The sequence below is a fragment of the Phalacrocorax carbo genome, chromosome 10 (assembly GCF_963921805.1).
Source record: "Phalacrocorax carbo chromosome 10, bPhaCar2.1, whole genome shotgun sequence".
NCBI lineage: Eukaryota > Metazoa > Chordata > Aves > Suliformes > Phalacrocoracidae > Phalacrocorax > Phalacrocorax carbo.
The window spans coordinates 21388960-21406564 of NC_087522.1; the positions used below are offsets into that span (position 1 = coordinate 21388960).

Genomic DNA, 17605 nt, shown 5'->3' on the forward strand with positions numbered 1-17605 from the left:
GCCCGTGCAGGATTCATCAGTGATCAGTCCTCAGTTCGCATTCTGGTCCCATCAGGAAGCTGAGAGCATTGACAGAACTTGAGAGGATCCCGTTGCATTCAAAAACAAGCTCCGAGTGTGAGCAAGGATCTGTGGGTAGTGGAATGTTATTTTCTACCAAGAAGGGAAAATGAGGGGTGACCTTTCTTCTATTGACTTTGTCTTTCACTCATGCACAGGATGAGAAAACAAGCATACAGAGCAATGTATGCCTGGTGCCTGTTCAGTGGGCATACAGATCTCCTTTTGCAGGTCTTGAGCAAAATCACAGCATGGAAGGAAAATGTGAAGATAATCATTCATTGTGCATCTGTTTCACCTTTCATGTACGAACTTGAAGAAACATTATTCCTGTTCGCACAGTCACCCCAGTTACATGCATGCCTGTAAGGGCCGGTGACTGGTTGGCAGTGTGAGCAAGTCAGCAAGGGAGCTTGGGGCAGACCCGGGTGCTTCTGCCCTGAAGGGGTCTTGAGTCTACCTGAGCCAGAGCTGCTCAGAGACCCGGTTCTTGCGCTATGGGGAATTGAAAGCACCGCAGTGCTGCGTATACATGGATGGTGCCCACACCTCCTGGAGGCTTTTGACAGCCTGGACCTTCCTCTGAAGGTTAGGGACTGCACAAGGACTTGACCTTTATTCTCTTCTCCTCTTTCGCTCTGATTCTTTGGGACTTAAGGAGAAAATCCTTCCTTACACTGTACTGCAGTTGCCTTCCCTGTATGTGGGTTATGCTGACTGTAGAAACAGCCTTCACGTGAAGCCTCACTGTTGCTGTGTATTTGTTACGCACACAAACAAAAATGCAAGCTCCTTCCCTTGTGATTTCACAAAACAACCTACAACTAAACAGAATCTAAAACCAAGAGCCTCACAAATACACACAGAAGAGCAATTAGGTGTCTGGAGCAAAAATAGGAAAGTGATGATGGAGGCTTATGCTGGTGTATCTGATGCTGCACAAAAGCAGGAAACAAAAGGCTTGAAGGTCCGTATAGGAGCAGGTATTTAGTGTTATTACTTTCCTGGGATTTCTTTTCAAAGTGTACGTATATAGCACACATCAGAAAGTACTTCTTTTATCCTTTAATTTTAGATTGTGGTGTGGTACTGATGTTATATGAAAAACACCTAACATCCAGTCTTTGTCTTGCTGTTGTCTGTCTCTGAAGGCGTCAGGGATCAAACGACTGTCTATGCTAATGCCCCTGTTACACATGGGCACAAAAAGGGCTAGGAAAAGTCATGAGTGAGCTCTCTCCTTTCACATACAGTGACAGAAGACAGCAGATATCTCCAAATGAGAGATCATGAGAGTGGGGTGACAAGAACAGTCAGCGTATTTCCACAGGACAATAGTCTGCCTGTTATTCAGCGTGTTGATCCTGCCAAGCTGGCTAGAACCACATACATGAGCATAACAGCGCCTCGCGTGTCAGACACTTCCTGACTCCAAAAATTACCTTTAAATGGATTACATGGGAAAGCCTCTCGCTTGCTTAAAAATTGAATTCAGCACTTGGACTCTGGGACTCTTGTGCCAGTAGTGTGCACCGTGCTTCTTGAATGCTAGCAACGACTGCATGTCAGATCCAGAGCAAGAGCATTTCTTTGTCATGTGAACATGCTGCTGTTCCCTTTTTCCCAAGAGGCAAGTGCATCCCTTTCTACCTGAGACGCTGGAACTCCAGGAGTCCACTTCTCATGGACGGTGGGTGAATGTTCTTGTGGAGGACTTAGTTCCACCCCTGCAAAACCCACATGCTGCAGGAACACTGCAGCCTAATTTTTCTAAGTGTTTGTTATTTCTTAAAGTGTTCATCCTTCTAATTTAAAAACAAACAAAAAAACCCACCAAACAAACAAAAAACCCACACATCCCTGGGGAGATTTATCAACAATGCATTTTTCATCTCCCCTTCTCAGACCACAGCAGGTATGAATGTCATGTGCTGTCTGGATGGGGTTTATCAGTAAACAGATGCGAGATTTTGATACGCATTTATAGCATAGGCTCCAGGAGCTTGAGCTCAATCACTTAAACGCAGGTTCAAGCTGATATAGCGGTAGATATCCTACAGCCAAAATACTGGTGAGGTGTGGAAGGCTGTTTATATATTCAGCCTGTATTCTCTAGGTAGGCATCCGAGCAGGGCTGATGGTCCCTACCTCAGCATAGCCACCTTTGTGCAGAAGGTGTATGCTCCGTGTTTCCGTAAGGCTGCATACTGCTCTGTCACCACCCTAAATGGGTCTTAGGCTGCCCCAGTGCAACAGAATTTCATTTCTGCTGTGTGAGGAATTCTGCGTGTTCCTCTTCATGGCACAACTCAGCTTCCTGGAAGGATTTTCGCCAGAGAAAACAGAAAGAGGAAGCTGTAGTTGGCCTTGAAAATGTGAGGGTGTTGGCCAAAAAGTTGAGTAGTTTCATCTCATGCTGTACCACAGTACGTATAGGAGCGCAAAAACCCGTCTTCATTGCTGCAACTCCTAGATATTGTGTTGTTTGGAAAAGAGATGCCAATCTCCCAAATGCTACGCTAGGTTGTCCCTTCCTCCCAAGCAAAACCTGTTCACTTGGGCTTTTTGCCAGCAGCCAGGATTTGGCCCATATTGAGAGAATCAGCCTCTTAGCCGCGATCATTGTTCGGAAAACCTAAAGCTGCTCATATGGCGTTAGACTCCCGGCAGCCCACTCTTGTCTCCCAGGATAGCCCTTGCTATATTTAGGACTAAATCCTTCTGCAGTACCAGGCTGACCCCTTAACTGCGCAGCGCTTGACAACCCTTTGCCTCTGTAGTCCTCCGCACTGCGTCTGCCACGGACCTCCCACCAGCTCTGCCTTCCTATTTGTATGTTTGAAGGTATGAAGCAAACCAGTTGTCTCATCAATTTACAGAGGAGCCAAAGCTAAATTTATGTGTTACTTTTATCAATGCACTTTTCCCAAAAAGATTTACGTTGTGTTTTCAACTATGTATCTACAGGGCTAAACAAAGGATTTCTGTGTATTACTCAAAATGAGCTCTCATTGCTTACAGTTATCCCTCATGCTAAAGCTCTTTCTTAGGTTCCTCTGCCTTCAGCCCAGTGTAATTTCATTTGTGGCCTGAAAAGAGGTTTTATGCTTTTTAGTTTAGCAGGGAGGTTAGTATATATCACAGTATAATTATTCTCTTTTTTTGTTGTTGGTGGTTTTTTTTCCCCTTAGTAACAAAAACAACTTGGTGGAGTGTGAGGAAAATGCACCAGCTACAACTGTGGGTGTAAATTATTGTGTCACTTAAATAACTTGAAAGTAGCCAAAAAGGTACTGCTCAGATTTTCCAGAGCAATTCACGCTCAGGCCAAGACCCTTATGTGCCATTTGCCAACCTGAAACGTTTCTTTTCTGAACTATAAATCAAGGAAAGCCTAGCACTGCAGCAGCAGCCAGAGCCCTCACTTACCCCTCGCCCTGCTAGACAGCAGTACTGCCAGGTACCAGTGAGGCTTCAGGAAAGGGGCTCTCCCTGGTTATTGCATGCAGACAGCTCAAACCTGGCAGTACAGCATTTTTGAGAAGAGTAAAATCCTAAATGCAGGGACCAGAATAAGCATAGAGGTGGTCTTAGTGGACATTAGGAGACATTAAGGGGAACTGGAATAAAACCCTCGTGTTTCCCTGCTTCCTCCCACGCACTGGTGTTTTCCCATCAGGTTCAGTCAAGGCACATGTGAAGGTGTTCTCTTCTTCACTGCTTGCCTCATCTCAGCTGTGTCTGCTACCAGCTACTTCAGCTTCCAGAGCCAATGCAGCAATTGCTCCTAAAAACTGCTGCATTCAGTAGTGGCATAAGTAACTGCTAATGAGGAGTAGGTCTCCTTTCTTCAGCTTTTTGGAAAATCCTGGTGGTGGTGTGGTAGAGGGTCCTGCCATCAGGCAGGATTCCTGAGGATGGGCTGGGAAAAGTAAAACAGAGTGAATAGGATGTCTCCAACAGCCCTTGGGCAGCTGGTTTTGCTGACTGCAGTACACATGGATGCTGGCACAGGGGTTCACCACCCCCCATCTGGCACAGACGTCCGTGCAGAGTAGAGGTGCCGAGAGAAAGGCATTAGGCTGCTGCCAAGTCTAATTGAAAGGTGCAGCAGTTGCACACCGTATGCTCAGAAAAGCATCTCCCTCCTTTCTCCTTCCCACGTCGTCGTTGTGCTGTGGAGACAGCTCTCAAAAAGCAAACCCTGGGCAGGTCCTCAGCTGGCATCTGGTGTCTTCCTTCCAGCAGAGGCCACAAGGCATTCACTGAGGCTCTTCTCTCTCATGTGCGAATTTGCAATAAATTCCTCCCCAGTGCCCAGCGTACAGGTAGAACAAACATTAATATTCATTGCAGTTTGCTGTTACTTATTTAGTTATTTAATCTACTGCTTTATGTTGCTTGTGGACTTTTCTAATGGATTTGTCTGACATTCCGCAAATCTCCCTTGCAGTTGGCCAGAGGGGTGTCTGCTGGTGTTCGCATACTTGCAATACAAAGGGGGCTCCAAATCAGCTCTCACTAGTTTAGGTCTCGGTGACAGGTGAATCTAAAAGATGTGAGTGGGATAGCTAGAGAAAGGAGGTTTCTGACCAGTTTAAAAAGGGCAAAGTGAGCCCTTGGGACTCAAGTGAATCTGAATCGCTATCTAGCCTTAGTATAAGCCCCCCAGAATGGGCTAAAAATGTGCTAAACGGGGAACCTATGCTTGAATCGAGCAAAGAATTTGCAGTTTCCCTCTATTCCCTCTTGTCATCTAAAGCTTATGGCTGTGTGTAGGCACAAACAGGGAAAACTTTCTACCAGCAAGTTAAAATTTAAGAGGTTTCTGGAGTCTAACTGGTGTTCAAAGGTCATGAGAACATTGTGCTTGGCTTGACAACCCCCAAAAAGTCTTAAGACTGTCACAAAACGTCACAGTGGGTAAGATACAGGTGGGACCTGAAATGGATGTGTTTGACCAACAGCACTGCCTCTGTCTCATACACATTTCAGGGGAAAGAAACAAGACTTTCTGCTAAAAAAAATTGTTCTTAACAGAGAACACGATTCCTGAGGTCTGTCAGATGCTTTGTGCAAGTCAGGTGGTGGTGTTATTTTTTTATCAGTCAGGGTTTTTCCCACATATTTCTCGGGTGTTCCCAAGGTCTTGTTAGCTGCCACCTGTGCCCTCCTCAGGGTCACTGCGCTTTGACTGCAAAGGGGGAGAGAGGCCTGAGATCACATTGCAGCACATTGATTTGAAGCAGGTGCAGATTTGAGAGGGTTTCTGCTATCTCAGCCACCTCCCACGTTCCCATCTGGATTGCAAACTTTCTTTTCTTTTTTCCTCCCCCTTTCCCCTCTTGTCAAGAAAATTTACAGAGCTTGTCCTTCATCTCCTTCCAAAGATAGAGCTTGTGGAAGGAAAACAGCCGAGAGATGCTGAATCTTATCAGGGTTTATTTCCCTGCACTTAAGCTGTCAGCTCTAGCTGGGGTGGGATTTCCTCTTGGTTTCACGTAACTGTAGAAAAGAATCGTTTTGTGATTTACCTGGCTGGTTCCTTCGTTTTCTAATTCACAGAAGTGACAATGTTTCCCCCTTTAAAATTTATTGTTTGTTCTCCTTTATATCATGCAATGGCAAGTGGAATGGTTACGCTTCTGGAAGTGTAACTCTCATGACAGAAGCCTAGGTGCAGAGAAGGTGCTCAGTGGAGCTGGATAGCCCTCAGACCCACTGCGTAGTTCTCACTGTGGAGGAGATGTGATTCAGGTAGCCAAAACATGAAAGGGGGTCTGCCTTTTTCTCAAGAAGAGATGCACGCAGACCCCATTGCCTCTGTTACCTTGGTTCAGGATCTGGGGAGCAACAGCTGTGGGGATGTTTGACAGCAAATCTGCTCTGCTTGCAGGAGTCTTGTAAGGGAATTATTTGCTTCCTGGAGATGAAATACACAGTGATTACAAAAGCAGGTTATTGTATCACCCTCCATGTTAGACTGCCATTTCCAAATGTGCATCCATCCTCACAGGGGAGGATCAGTGCAGCCAGCACTCATTAACGGCATGCTGTGTGAGGGACGGAGTGACCAGTCAGCTCAAAAAGCCAGCTCGCCAGGGCTTGCTCGCACATGTCAAGTCAGTCCCTGTCTCCACTCGCAGCTGCCACCACAGTGGCCTGAGACAGCGGCTTGGTGCTCAGAGATAGCTGCCAAGGCTGCAGGGGAGAGCAGTGGGATGCGTGATGCCTGTCAACTCCTCGCCAAGTCTTGAAAGGCTTTTTTTCCTCTGCTCTCTATCTGTTTTTAAAAGCAAGGTGCTACTTTTTTTAATGGTTTAATAGATTGGTTGGGCAATTTTTGTTGGAAGACTGTTCTAAATGTTTGGTTTTGCAATGTGACTCCCTAAAGGATTGCTGTCTGAAGTCTAGAGCAGGGAGCTGGGACTCTGAATTCTACCTGGGAACTGGTACCCAGCAATGTCTGGGAGATGCTACACTGCCTAGATGAAACGTTGCTCCTGCTGTTGTGCAGATGTGGCACAGGAACTTCCCATGGCACCTGCAAAGAAACGTCGCCGTGATAATTCTGGCCAGACTGCTCACAGTGCAGGAGACTGTCATGTCCAGCGCTGCAGCAGTGTTGTTAAAAATTACACAAGTTATGGATTTGCTCTGTGTATTCAGGGAACCAGTAATAATGAAGTCATTACCCGACAATAAACAACTTTACAAAATGCAGAGTTCTCTCAGCATAAGGATGGGGAGGCTCAAATTTCTTGCCAGCAGCATCAGGTATGTCAGGGAGCATGCATGTGTGTAAAGTGCATCACTAGTGATGCTGGCTGCAGTTGGAGATTTCGGTCTTTGGTGAGGTTATGTTCCCTCTCCACCATGGGACAAAGAGGAGGACCAAAAGCAGCTGCTCAGTAAAATAAGAAGTGAGAGACCAGTGGGTTGTAATGATCCAAAGTGAGTTAAAAATCCATGATAGAAGGGGACAAGCCAATTCACACAAGCTGCACAGAGCAGCTAAATCCATGCAGACACTTCTGTTGATAGGCCAGTTGCTTAGGCTTCCTCAGAATGTGCTCAGCTGCTAGACCTCCAGTAGCTTTTTTTTAAGAAATGAGGAGCTGCTAAATGCTTGCTGTAAATTCTCCCTAGCAAGTTGCAGATTTCAGAAAGTATAACAGAAAATAGCTTGGTGTTGAAGAACAGCGTAGGCTAAAGATAAAAACAAATGCCCTAGCCACTGGGGTTTCCTGTCCTGCAGCTAGGTTTGTTGTGTAACTGGGCTGAACGCACACTGCAGCCACAATTTTAGCAGGAACCTTCATGGTGCAGTCTCAGTGGGGATTTTGGCTGCAGCAATGTAAGCTGTCCTGTACTGCTGCAAATTGGAAGGCAGTCTTTGCTGACCTGAGCAACTGGCTCAGACTTCCAGGAGGTGCTTTAGAAATGCAGTGTTGTAAAATAAATGATCGGTGTATCGTCCGTGCCTCCAATCCGGAGATTCTTCAAAGCAAGCCCTTTGAATTCTTGCAATTAAGCAGTAAAGTTTGCTTCCAAAGCTTTGCGTGTCCCTCCCTTCTCCTATGCCCAGCCTTCTTTCTTCATTAGCATTCAAAGCCTAGGAATAGTTATTCCCTGTTTGATTATATCTTTGGTGCGCAGCTGAAAGGTAGCAGTGTTGCTGTTCAGTGATTCCAAGATGTGAAAAGCAGAGAAAATGCTTCATACCAATTAGCTAACTGTGGTGGCAGTTGGACTGTGGGTGTGCAATAGTCCTGTTTTTCATGGAAGGGCTTCAGTTTAGAAGTTGGCTTGTGGTTTATTTCATCTCGGGATCGAAGTAATTTTTCCCCCTTCCCACAGCCAGATATTGAGTTTATACTGTTTTAAGGTCAAATACATGAAGTCATCTTGACATGAGCAAGAATGATAGCTGTTGCTGGCATGCTGGCGGGTTGCACTGCCAACCTGGTGTGTTCTCCCTTGCCTGCAAACAGCTCGTGATCTGTCTGTGTGGCAATGAAAACTGAATGTTATTTTCTAAAAATGTTACCATTGTTTTTCAGAGCAGACCTAGTTGTCTGACCACAGGTAAAGAAACTATTTGGAGTCCAAAGGTAGTAAAATACGTTAATCACATGTCTGTCAAAATACACCTGTGACCCGCCGCTTTACCTCAGCCCCACAGCACCCTCCTGCCCACCTCAGCACCCCTTCCCACCAGCACCCTGCATGTGCTGGGTGCTGCAGGGGAGGACCAGTAAGAAGAGGGAGGCTCTGGAGACTGCTCAGGCCCTTTACTGCCAATGGGCTACAAGGTGGCTGCCCCATTTAGTCATCAGTCTCCTCATGGTCCTGGAAGAGGAGGGAAAAAGACTTTTACCTATATAGTTAGGTGGCTTTTTTTCCCCAGGTAATCATGAAGAACTCATTGGGACCATATGCAGTCTCTTTGAGAAACCTTAAGAGGTAACAGTACAGGTGAACTGGTTGCAATATGGTTGGGCTTAAAACAACTGAATCCTGAGTTTCTGCTAGTTGAAGTATTTGAGAGAGAGAGAGATTATGTTGAAAATTGTTATTGACCCCAGAGAAATAGAAACCCTTTGCTGACCATATCCATGATGTGCATTATTTTCCCTCTTCTTGTCTTAGTGCATACGTGGCTCATTCTGTCCTGAATAAATAGAACAAAAGTCCCACAGCTGGATGTGAAATTTCATGACAGTGCTGTAGGTGAGAAGTATGAAGCCCTCCCATGTGTTTTTCCGCAGCAAGAAAGGGTGACAGTTGGTAAATGGCTTTATATGAGCATTTCTATTGCAAATTCTTACGCTATCCTTCAGATAGACAGTGCTACACAAATGAGGATTTGTCAGGCCTAGAAGTAAGTATGGAAATTAATGAGTAAAAATTGTTCCACGCCAGGTTGTAGCTCAAAGGATACGTTTATGCTGTGTCGCAGGAAAACCAGTGGCAGTTATGCCCCTCTTAGGACTACACCGAATAGTGCAAGAAAGCTGAATTAAGCAGTTCTTCTGTATATAGACAGGTCATCACTAATTACCCATGATGGTGAAGATAAGGGAATTCTGCTTGGCGTGTTAACACTGTGAAATAAGCTATGTGACTTCAGTCTGGTTTGGCTCTTCTGAAGTTTCATGTACCATGGCTTTAGGGCGAGAGAGAATATTTCACGTTGTATAAATCAGTATAGATAAAATTGCTCATTAACTTTGTAAAAGTGCTTCCTTGGGCAAAGACTGAGAGAAATGTCCAGGGTGCCCGTTTTTCCCTTGAGTTCCTTTAGTGTGTCCTCAGTCTTTATTTGGTCAAAATATTTTGGTTTGATTTTCTTGGTATTTGGGATAACATCTATTAAAAATCCAGGGATAATTAGGAGAAGAAGAGCTGACTGTGTTAAGGGATTCTCAGCAGGAAAGTAAAAACTAAGCAAGGATATTGGAAAAGGGTAGGCATGAAGTTCTGCTGCAATCAAACACCACTGTGTAAGTTTGAAGATGCATGTAGTAAGTGCTCTCAGAGCAAACTGGTAACAGTAGTTTGACTTGCTAGGAGAAAAAAGACCCTGTAAGAGGGACATAACTTTGTACATATGATGTAGCCACCCACATCTGAGCTAGTCGTATAACCTCCCCGCATAATCACCGGAGATAAAGGCTTTTCCAGGACAGTAATAGGTTGGCTTGCTTTAACTATGTGTCTTAAGGGGAGACGAAAAGCGCCCAAGTATCAGTTCCCCTCCATGAACAGGAGGGGAGTGCTGGGTGATAGTTCTTTGAGTGGCAAAGTGAAACATAATCTATGGGTTTCTGGTGCTTATTTCTTGTTTCTTGAGACATCCCAGTAGTTTCAGCCTGGCCAGACACCTGCTTATAATCTGGGGACTTCAGAGAGTTGCAGTCTTTGCAGAATAACACTGATTACTGAATAACGTGTGCCAGGCTTTGGGATGAGGGCCATCTCTTTGTTTTGTGTTCGTACAGCCCCAGGCACAGCAGGGTCCTGCCCCAAGATGGACCTCTTGTACACTACCACAACACAGATAATCAATAATAGCAGACTTAATTAGAACTTTGATCAGTCTCTCTTCCTTCTAATTCACTGTGTTTTAAATCCCTGTGATGTCTAAATGAGGTTTGATAACAATTCTCTGCCTCTCATTTCCTCCCGTCCCACAGGAGCATATTTACAAGCTGATGAAGAGTGACAGCTACGCGCGCTTCCTCCGTTCAAATGCTTACCAGGACTTATTGCTGGCGAAGAAGAAGGTATCTGTTGGAAAGGACGTGCTTGCATCTCTTAGCACCTCTTGATTCTCGCCTGCTGCTTGCTGCTAGTGTGGAAATGAAAATATTGTTTCCTTTTTTTTCCATTTATTTAAGAAAGGAATGAGCACTATTGTTTTTTTCACTGGGGGCACAAGGTATGGCATCCATATATATGTACAGCCTCAACGTGTGTTTTCGGGAAAGCATGGTGACCCGAGGTAAAAATAATATGGAATAATGTTTGTCTTGCACAGCTGTCTCCCAAACTCAGTGCAGGCAATTAAAATTGTATTGCCTCTTCCTCATAACAAAGATGATGTCTGGTATGAGAACAGAACCCTTCAATCTATTCATTACTGGTGCAAATTTCACCCGTTCTGGCTTTCATCTTCCTAGCTTCACCATGGGATCTTCCCTTTGGATGCCTTACCTGTAGACAGTCTCGCAGTGATTCCTGTGCTCCTTTTCTCCCTTTCCCTTGCTTTTGGCTCCCCAGAGATGTTTCCTTTTCCTTGGAGACGAGAAATAATAGTGACCCACGCAGTAATCAAGGATTCCAGCCACATTTTCTCACAGGAGAACTGGGTTTGAGCCCTTCTTAGTCTTTTTTGTGTCTGCATGTGCTCTGCCAGCACCATGTTTCTGCCAGCAACCCCCAGTTCAGGGTAGCAAAGGAATGGTTACGTAGAGTTACAGCAGCTCCTGTCCAAGTGTCCCTTCTTTCTGAGGGGGGCGGAGGTAAGCTACTGATCTCTCCATTTGTGGCTGTGTTCAAATGCTTCCCGCACCTCCTGACTTGTTCCCATAAGTCTACATGCCTGTCTGTGTGCATGTGCGTACGTGTACGTGTCCCACTTACATTTGGTTTTCAGGATTGTACATAAACTGACTCCTGACTCCTGCATCCTGAGTGTGTGGTTTCCCATCACCATCTCCCCTGCTGTTTTTCTGCTGCATTCTCTGTGTGCTGCCAAATTACATTGCATCGGCACAATACAATGAAATCCCAGTGGTGTTTTTGTCCTGATTGTCATTGTGTGCCCTAAAAGCATGCATATGGTGACAAAAAGAGACAAACCCCTCTGTCTGCTGTGCCTGGGACTACTGGCAGGTGGATTAGGAGAAGGTAATGGAGGGCAGCAGTCAGTCCTGTGTTCAAAATGTCTGGTTTGAGACAGCATAAACCAGTGCTGCTTACATTTGAAAAGGTTAGACCTGACTCGGAGTTCAGAGGCTGTGGGGAAAGAAAGAGGTGCAAGGCAAAGTCTTCTGATGGTATAAAGCATAAAAAACCTTTGCCATCTTCCTGCCCCTGTCAGCTAATGGTGTGTGTCCTCCACCCCTAAGTCTCCATTGAACACGTGAGGGTTCATGTGCTTCAAAGCAGGAGAGTTTTCTCCACCCAGCTGAGCCCATTCAAACCGGAGGTGTGGGTTGTTTTTTTGTTTGTTTGTTTGGTTTTTTTTTTCCCCAATCCTTGTTTGCTGTCAGATCAAGCCCTGGATGTGTCAGCATGACATCCTCACCCCCCTGCAAACTGCCAGAGGAGCAGGTTTTGGTGTCATGTTAACACAGCTGTGAAAGTAAGAATCAAGTTTCTTCTCGAAAGAGCTGTGGGTGCACAAGTAAACATAGCAAGGCACACAAAAGGCAGGATTGGATTTGTGTAGACGGGTTGTTCACCAGCTTCACACGATGCAGGAGGGGAGTTGTTGTTACTCCAGAATCTGTAAAGCTCTTTGCAATCACGTTGCATTGTGTTGGGCAAGTGAACATTTCTGAAGCAGTCTTGGTACAGAGATGCTGACAGAAAGAACATGAAGTTGCTGTACGCTGAGCTACATGGTGAGATCTTTAGTACCTTTGGTGCAGCTTTGAGAAGGCATCCCTTTAAAATTCCTCTAAATAGCTGGAAAGCAGAGGGAAGGAAAAGAGAAACCCAGTGGCATATCAGAGCTTGTGTGGATGGAGGATTTGGTTTAGAGCCTGCATACAAAGTCCTGGATTCACTGATGTGAGTAGAAATTCACTGTACTTGTTTAAGACTTGATAAGTACGTCTCTCTGGGGCATGAGTATGTCTTGCCCCAAAGACATTATCCTAACGTTGCCTGTATACCACACTGGTATGATGTAGCCTTACTTTTATTACTGAAAATAAGCTCTGTCAGAAGCACAGCAGGAGGGGCTTGGGCTGAAAGAGTTGCTTGCACAAAGCAAGTGAATATCTCTATGGTTTGAGATTCACACATCTGTATTTTGTGGGTAAGTTATGTCATTTGGGATTGTTTTCCCTCCAGCACTGGGTTGTGGCAAGCTGAGAGGGCAGGAGAAGGGAAAAAAATTGATCATGTGGCTAAAACACAGGACTGGGAGCCGCAAAATCTGTGCACTTCCCCTGGTTCCCCCACTTACTTTCATGTGACCTTGGGGAAAAGAAGGTTCAACTTTGCCTGCCTCATACCCTCTTCTCTGGCAGCTGAGAATAATAATAGTGACCTGCTCAGTGGAGAGGAGGCAAGGCTTGATTAGTGCCTCAAACCATGCTTGGCATTTTTGAGATTTGTAAGATACTGTAAGTTTGAAGAGTTACTTTTTTTCCACAATGTACAATAACCACAGATGTTGGAGCTTCCCCTCCTTGCTCTGGGAGTGCAGTAATGGAGGGGAGGGAGGAGAAGTTATGTGTCGGGACTGAGATACAATGACAGAATTACAAGGGGCACCAGGGAGGATAAAAGGAGCATATTGTTCACACCACTAACTGATGCAAGACAGTGGACATAGACTGTGCACAGACCAGGCATACATACTTTCTTAATCAATTTTAGATTTTTTTTTTCTCCGTTCTTCCCAGTGTCATTATTACAAATAACCACAGTATTATTGGCCTTGATCCTGCAGATTCATGGTGCTCAGCGGGGAACACGAGGTTGGCCTCCAGCAAGGGTGTGATTGGAAGCAGTGGGCTGCAGAGGGGGAAAGCTGGGTGTAGCTCCTTGCCTTGCACAGAAGTCCTTCCCCCTGCCAGGCTGGAGGAGAAGAGGGATAAGGGCAGGGCTCTGCCCTCAGAAGGAACGGCTGTACACCCAGGCCAATTTGAGCTCTGTGCCTCCATGCCCAGCCTTCCCCTCGCAGCAGACAGAAATCACAGGGCCACTGAAAGAGTCCAGCTCAGCAGCGAAGGGCTGGATGGTGCTGAGATCCCTGACCAACTCATCGCATTTCATTTGTGTATCTACACGACATGCCCCACTCATTCTGTGCAGAGTCACGCATTGACCTGCTCCTATTTCTGCTGATACACACGTTACTGCAGGCTACTTTCCAGTAGGTAATCACCACCACACTGCTCCCCAGCCCTCCTCCACGGTAGCCAAAAATGGTGGTTGGATGTCCTTAGATGCCATCTAAGGATGAGTGCTGGCAACAAACCTCCTTGCTTGAGGCAAGGAGGAGTTTGGGCTGGGTGACTTGGCTGCAGAGCAGGGGTTTATTCCCTGGGGAAAGAGCAACGCAGAGTAGTTAGTGCACCATGGAAGGCAGTGGGTGTGCACAGGAGCTTTCTTAACCATGAAGGAGCAGCCAGACATGTCCTTTGCTTGTTATTTTTGAGAAGGGAGAGAAAGGAACAGAAAAGACCTCAAGGCACTTTCCATTACTCCCCGTAAAGGTGAAACGATGACACTGGTGGGCATCTCCACATTAGCAGGCACCTGACTGCTTGCTGAAGCCGCAGCTGAGCTGTCGTGGCTCCAGTGTTCATTTCAGCCTGGCATGGGCTGGCTTCCTGCCGTCTGGCCCTGCCTGCAGGCAGGGGAGCATCCCAGAAAGGCAGCCACAGCTGCCATGTAGACAGGCTGTGAAGCTATGGGAGTGAGCCCCGTTGCACCGGGGGAAGAGCAGGTTGGTATTTTCATGGTTCAGAGCATTGTTTTCCTCTCTAGCTGGTTCGGAGAAGGGCAAGATCTCTGTGGTCCTGCACGAATGGACACCCAGCAGGTGCAAAATACTGTTCCAGCCATTTGGTAGCATTGTACACACCCTTTGCTTTCTTGATTTGGACAGGTGTACATGACTGCCTGAGAAGCCAGGGACCTGATCCTGGCCTTTTCCTGAGTCAGAGTCAGGGAAATTATTATCCTTTCTTTTATCTGACACCATTCCCTCTGGAACACATGGTTTTCCCCAAGTTAAAGTTCAAAAAAACCCCACCCCAAGCCTTGAAGTCTCATACCAAGAGAAGGATTCAATAACCAGCAAAATTAATCCTGGGATGAAGGGAGGGAAAGATTTTTGCAGACCTGCGGTTCAGAAGACTAAGCTTTTGGGATATATTTCCCTACCCCTTTTCAGATTCCTGGCAAAAAGTGTCAGCAAGGCAGTGGCTAAGAGCTTCATGCCATGAGAGGCCGGCTCCATTTTCAGCACAGACCTTTTGAAGCATTGCTTTTATCCAGACCCTCTGTCCCAGCTGCCCTATGTTGTCCGGGAAGGTTCCTGCTGAAGATTCTCTCCCCTTCTTGGTCCCATCAGAGTACACATGATCACTTTGATTCAGTGGCGGGACTTGGCTTTAATGTTGTAAAAATGCTGAGCAATTTTCTCATAATTGCTTTTAATAATCAGTGTCAGCTGGTTTTCATAACTTTTTTTCTACTTACACTGCTCTGTTCCAGCAGAATCTACACAAAGGGACCTAAAATTGGGATGGCTGGGTAAATAATTAATCATGGAAAAAAAGGAAAATTTGGAGGAGACAGTCAATTATTAGTGAACGGCTCCTAAGTGGTGAGATCTATTTTTCTGCACCTACCTGGGCTGAGAGATTTTCATCTGCAGTGGGGGTGGTTGTTTCATGTTTTATCCAAATGCACTCGTCCTTTGCCATTAGCTGGTAGAGTCTGTTGGTGTATTTATTGGCAAAGATGGCCTTTTTTGCACCTCGGAGGACTGCTTGACCTGGCATGCACGTGCGTTTCTCCGCCTTTGGCCTCTCACAGTGAGTGTTTGTGCAGGCGCTGCTGTGGTGCTGCGGCAGGCAGAGCTCCGCGGTCCACAGGCTTGTCGGCCACACCCTGCGAAGGACCCCAGATCTGTTCACAGAACTGAGAAAGGTCTGACTTTGTCTCTTTTTTTTTTTTTTTTTTTTTTTAATCTGTTATTTTTAAATGTCCTTCCTCTCCTGTGTGAGGCAGCGTCCACACCCCTGCGCCGCACTGGAGGGGTGCAGGCAGGTGGTTAACTCTGCAGCGGGCTGCCAGCCACGCAGTCTGCAGGCAAGCAGGCAGGAAGAGCCAGAGAGCCATACAGCCACCACCCACACCCGCTGCCATTAAAACTGCTCAAGCCAGCTCATCACTCTGCAGCCAGCCTGCCTCAGCTGCTTTTTATTTTACTAGAAAATGTCAAGCTTTGAGTCAGAACTGGAGGCTATGGGGATGAGCTGTCCGCGCGTCCAGCTGGCCCAGCCTGCCATCCGCATGCCGAACGTGCAGCGTTGCTGTGGCCTGTGGTTGCGAGGCACTGCTGTGGGACACCGTCGGTGCTCTCTGTGCCTGCTTCCTCGTGCATGTCTTCGGCTGTGGTAGGGAAACAGCCTTGTGTGTGGCTTCCTGTACTAGACAAGTGCTCAGCACCCCAACAAGGCTCTCGTCGTCTTTGGAGACTACTGTCCTGCCTTCCTGCTGGGTGGGAAACTGTATCACTTTTTGCTTGGTAGCAAAACCAGAGACATTAAATTTTGACAGCAAGTGCAGGGGTACTGTTTTCAGCACGTTATTCACCTTCGCCCCCAGTGCATGCCAGAGCTCCACTTTAAAATGCAGTTGCTCCAGACACTGATTTTCCAGCCCACAGCAGTGCGATGCTGCGGACTCCAAGTGCCTTGCTCCCCTAAGGGGCCTTGCAGAACACTGTCTTTTGTCTAGGTATTTCTTCTCGTAGGTAAAATTGTGCCTTTAATTTGGCTGCCGGTCTGTCCTGCCGTCCCTACAGGAGACCAAACTGGAGGCCCAGTGCGTGGCTGTGCACTGCTGTCCTCAGTCATGACGCGTTCAGCCAAGGCGGCAGGGCTGCAGCCTCTCTCTGTCACCTCTGAGGCTCCTTCAAGGAGAGGATCTGCGATGCTCTAAGCACTCGCACTGCTATGCGCAGCGGAAGAGTGAGGCTGACATTTCCCTTTCCTCTCACATGCGGGGAGAGGTGACTGACCCTTGTGTTAGTGCATGTAACTGCCTCCCTGCCAGCCAGAAAGCCTGCTTTGTCACTTGGTCCATGCTCTGAGGCCTTGGCTCCATCCTCACTGTTGGCTAAAATACGTCCCTCTAGCTTTCACTTTTGATACCACTTTTGGGACATCAGAGCTGATGGTGTAACTTCCTCAAATGGTTGTAAGTGGGGAGGTTGCCTGACTCTTTCTTCTGGACAAAGAATATTGCTTTTCTTAAAAGGGCCTTATGTTCCAGTGTAATCTCTGGTGATGCAGCAGGGAGAATCAGCCCCGTCTCTACCTGGGGTACTTCAGAGCAACCTTGTAGACATCAGAGAGCTGTGGCAGCTGTGACAAACATGCAGAAGAATCTAAAGGTTTTGTCTAGGCTCACCTAGACAAGTTCTCATGCAATTTATCTGATATGCTTTTGGCTTCCTTTCATCTTCTGTTTTTTGCACTGGTACTTTGTCCTGGGGATTGTTACTGCAGCTGAATCTGTGGCAGATGATATGGCAGATATCTCTGAGGAGTTTCTCCAGCGCAATGCTTACTTCCAGTGCACTGTCATGCACTATCGTTACTGTGGCTTTCCCTTAAATGTAGCTCCTTATCCCCTTTGCTCCAGTTTTAATTCCATCTTACCACCTCTGTTTTGCTGGCTCATCACATTCAAATAAGTTTCTTTCCTGGAACTCAGAACTGGCCACAGCTTTCTGACTGCACTGAAGTTTCTTTCGTATTATTGAGTTTCTTCTCCATAACAATTTTTTCTCTTAAATAATCCAGCAACCATGCCAATAAATTATTTAGTTCTTCCTTGTTAGTGACAATTAGATCTCCCTTGTGCCAAATGAATGAAGCGCTGCACTGAGCAACCTTCTCAGGGATACGTTAATAAAGCCATGATGCACACGCTTGTCTTCTCACAATGAAGTTGAATGTCTTCTTACATAGGAGTAGTCCTGTGCTCCAGATGATACAAAAATATCAGTGCCCCAAATCTGCCTGTATCCTTCCAGGGCCTTGCACAGACATACATATGC

General features: G+C 46.4%; 1 protein-coding gene across 1 annotated transcript in view; it reads left to right on the forward strand.

Moving 5' to 3' along the window:
- Positions 1-17605, forward strand: part of RGS6 (regulator of G protein signaling 6) — a 291861-nt gene that overhangs the window by 252876 nt on the left and 21380 nt on the right. Inside the window, exon 16 of the mRNA XM_064462381.1 lies at positions 10260-10349. Coding sequence (XP_064318451.1) covers positions 10260-10349 — 90 coding nt within the window. The remainder of the gene's footprint in view (positions 1-10259; positions 10350-17605) is intronic.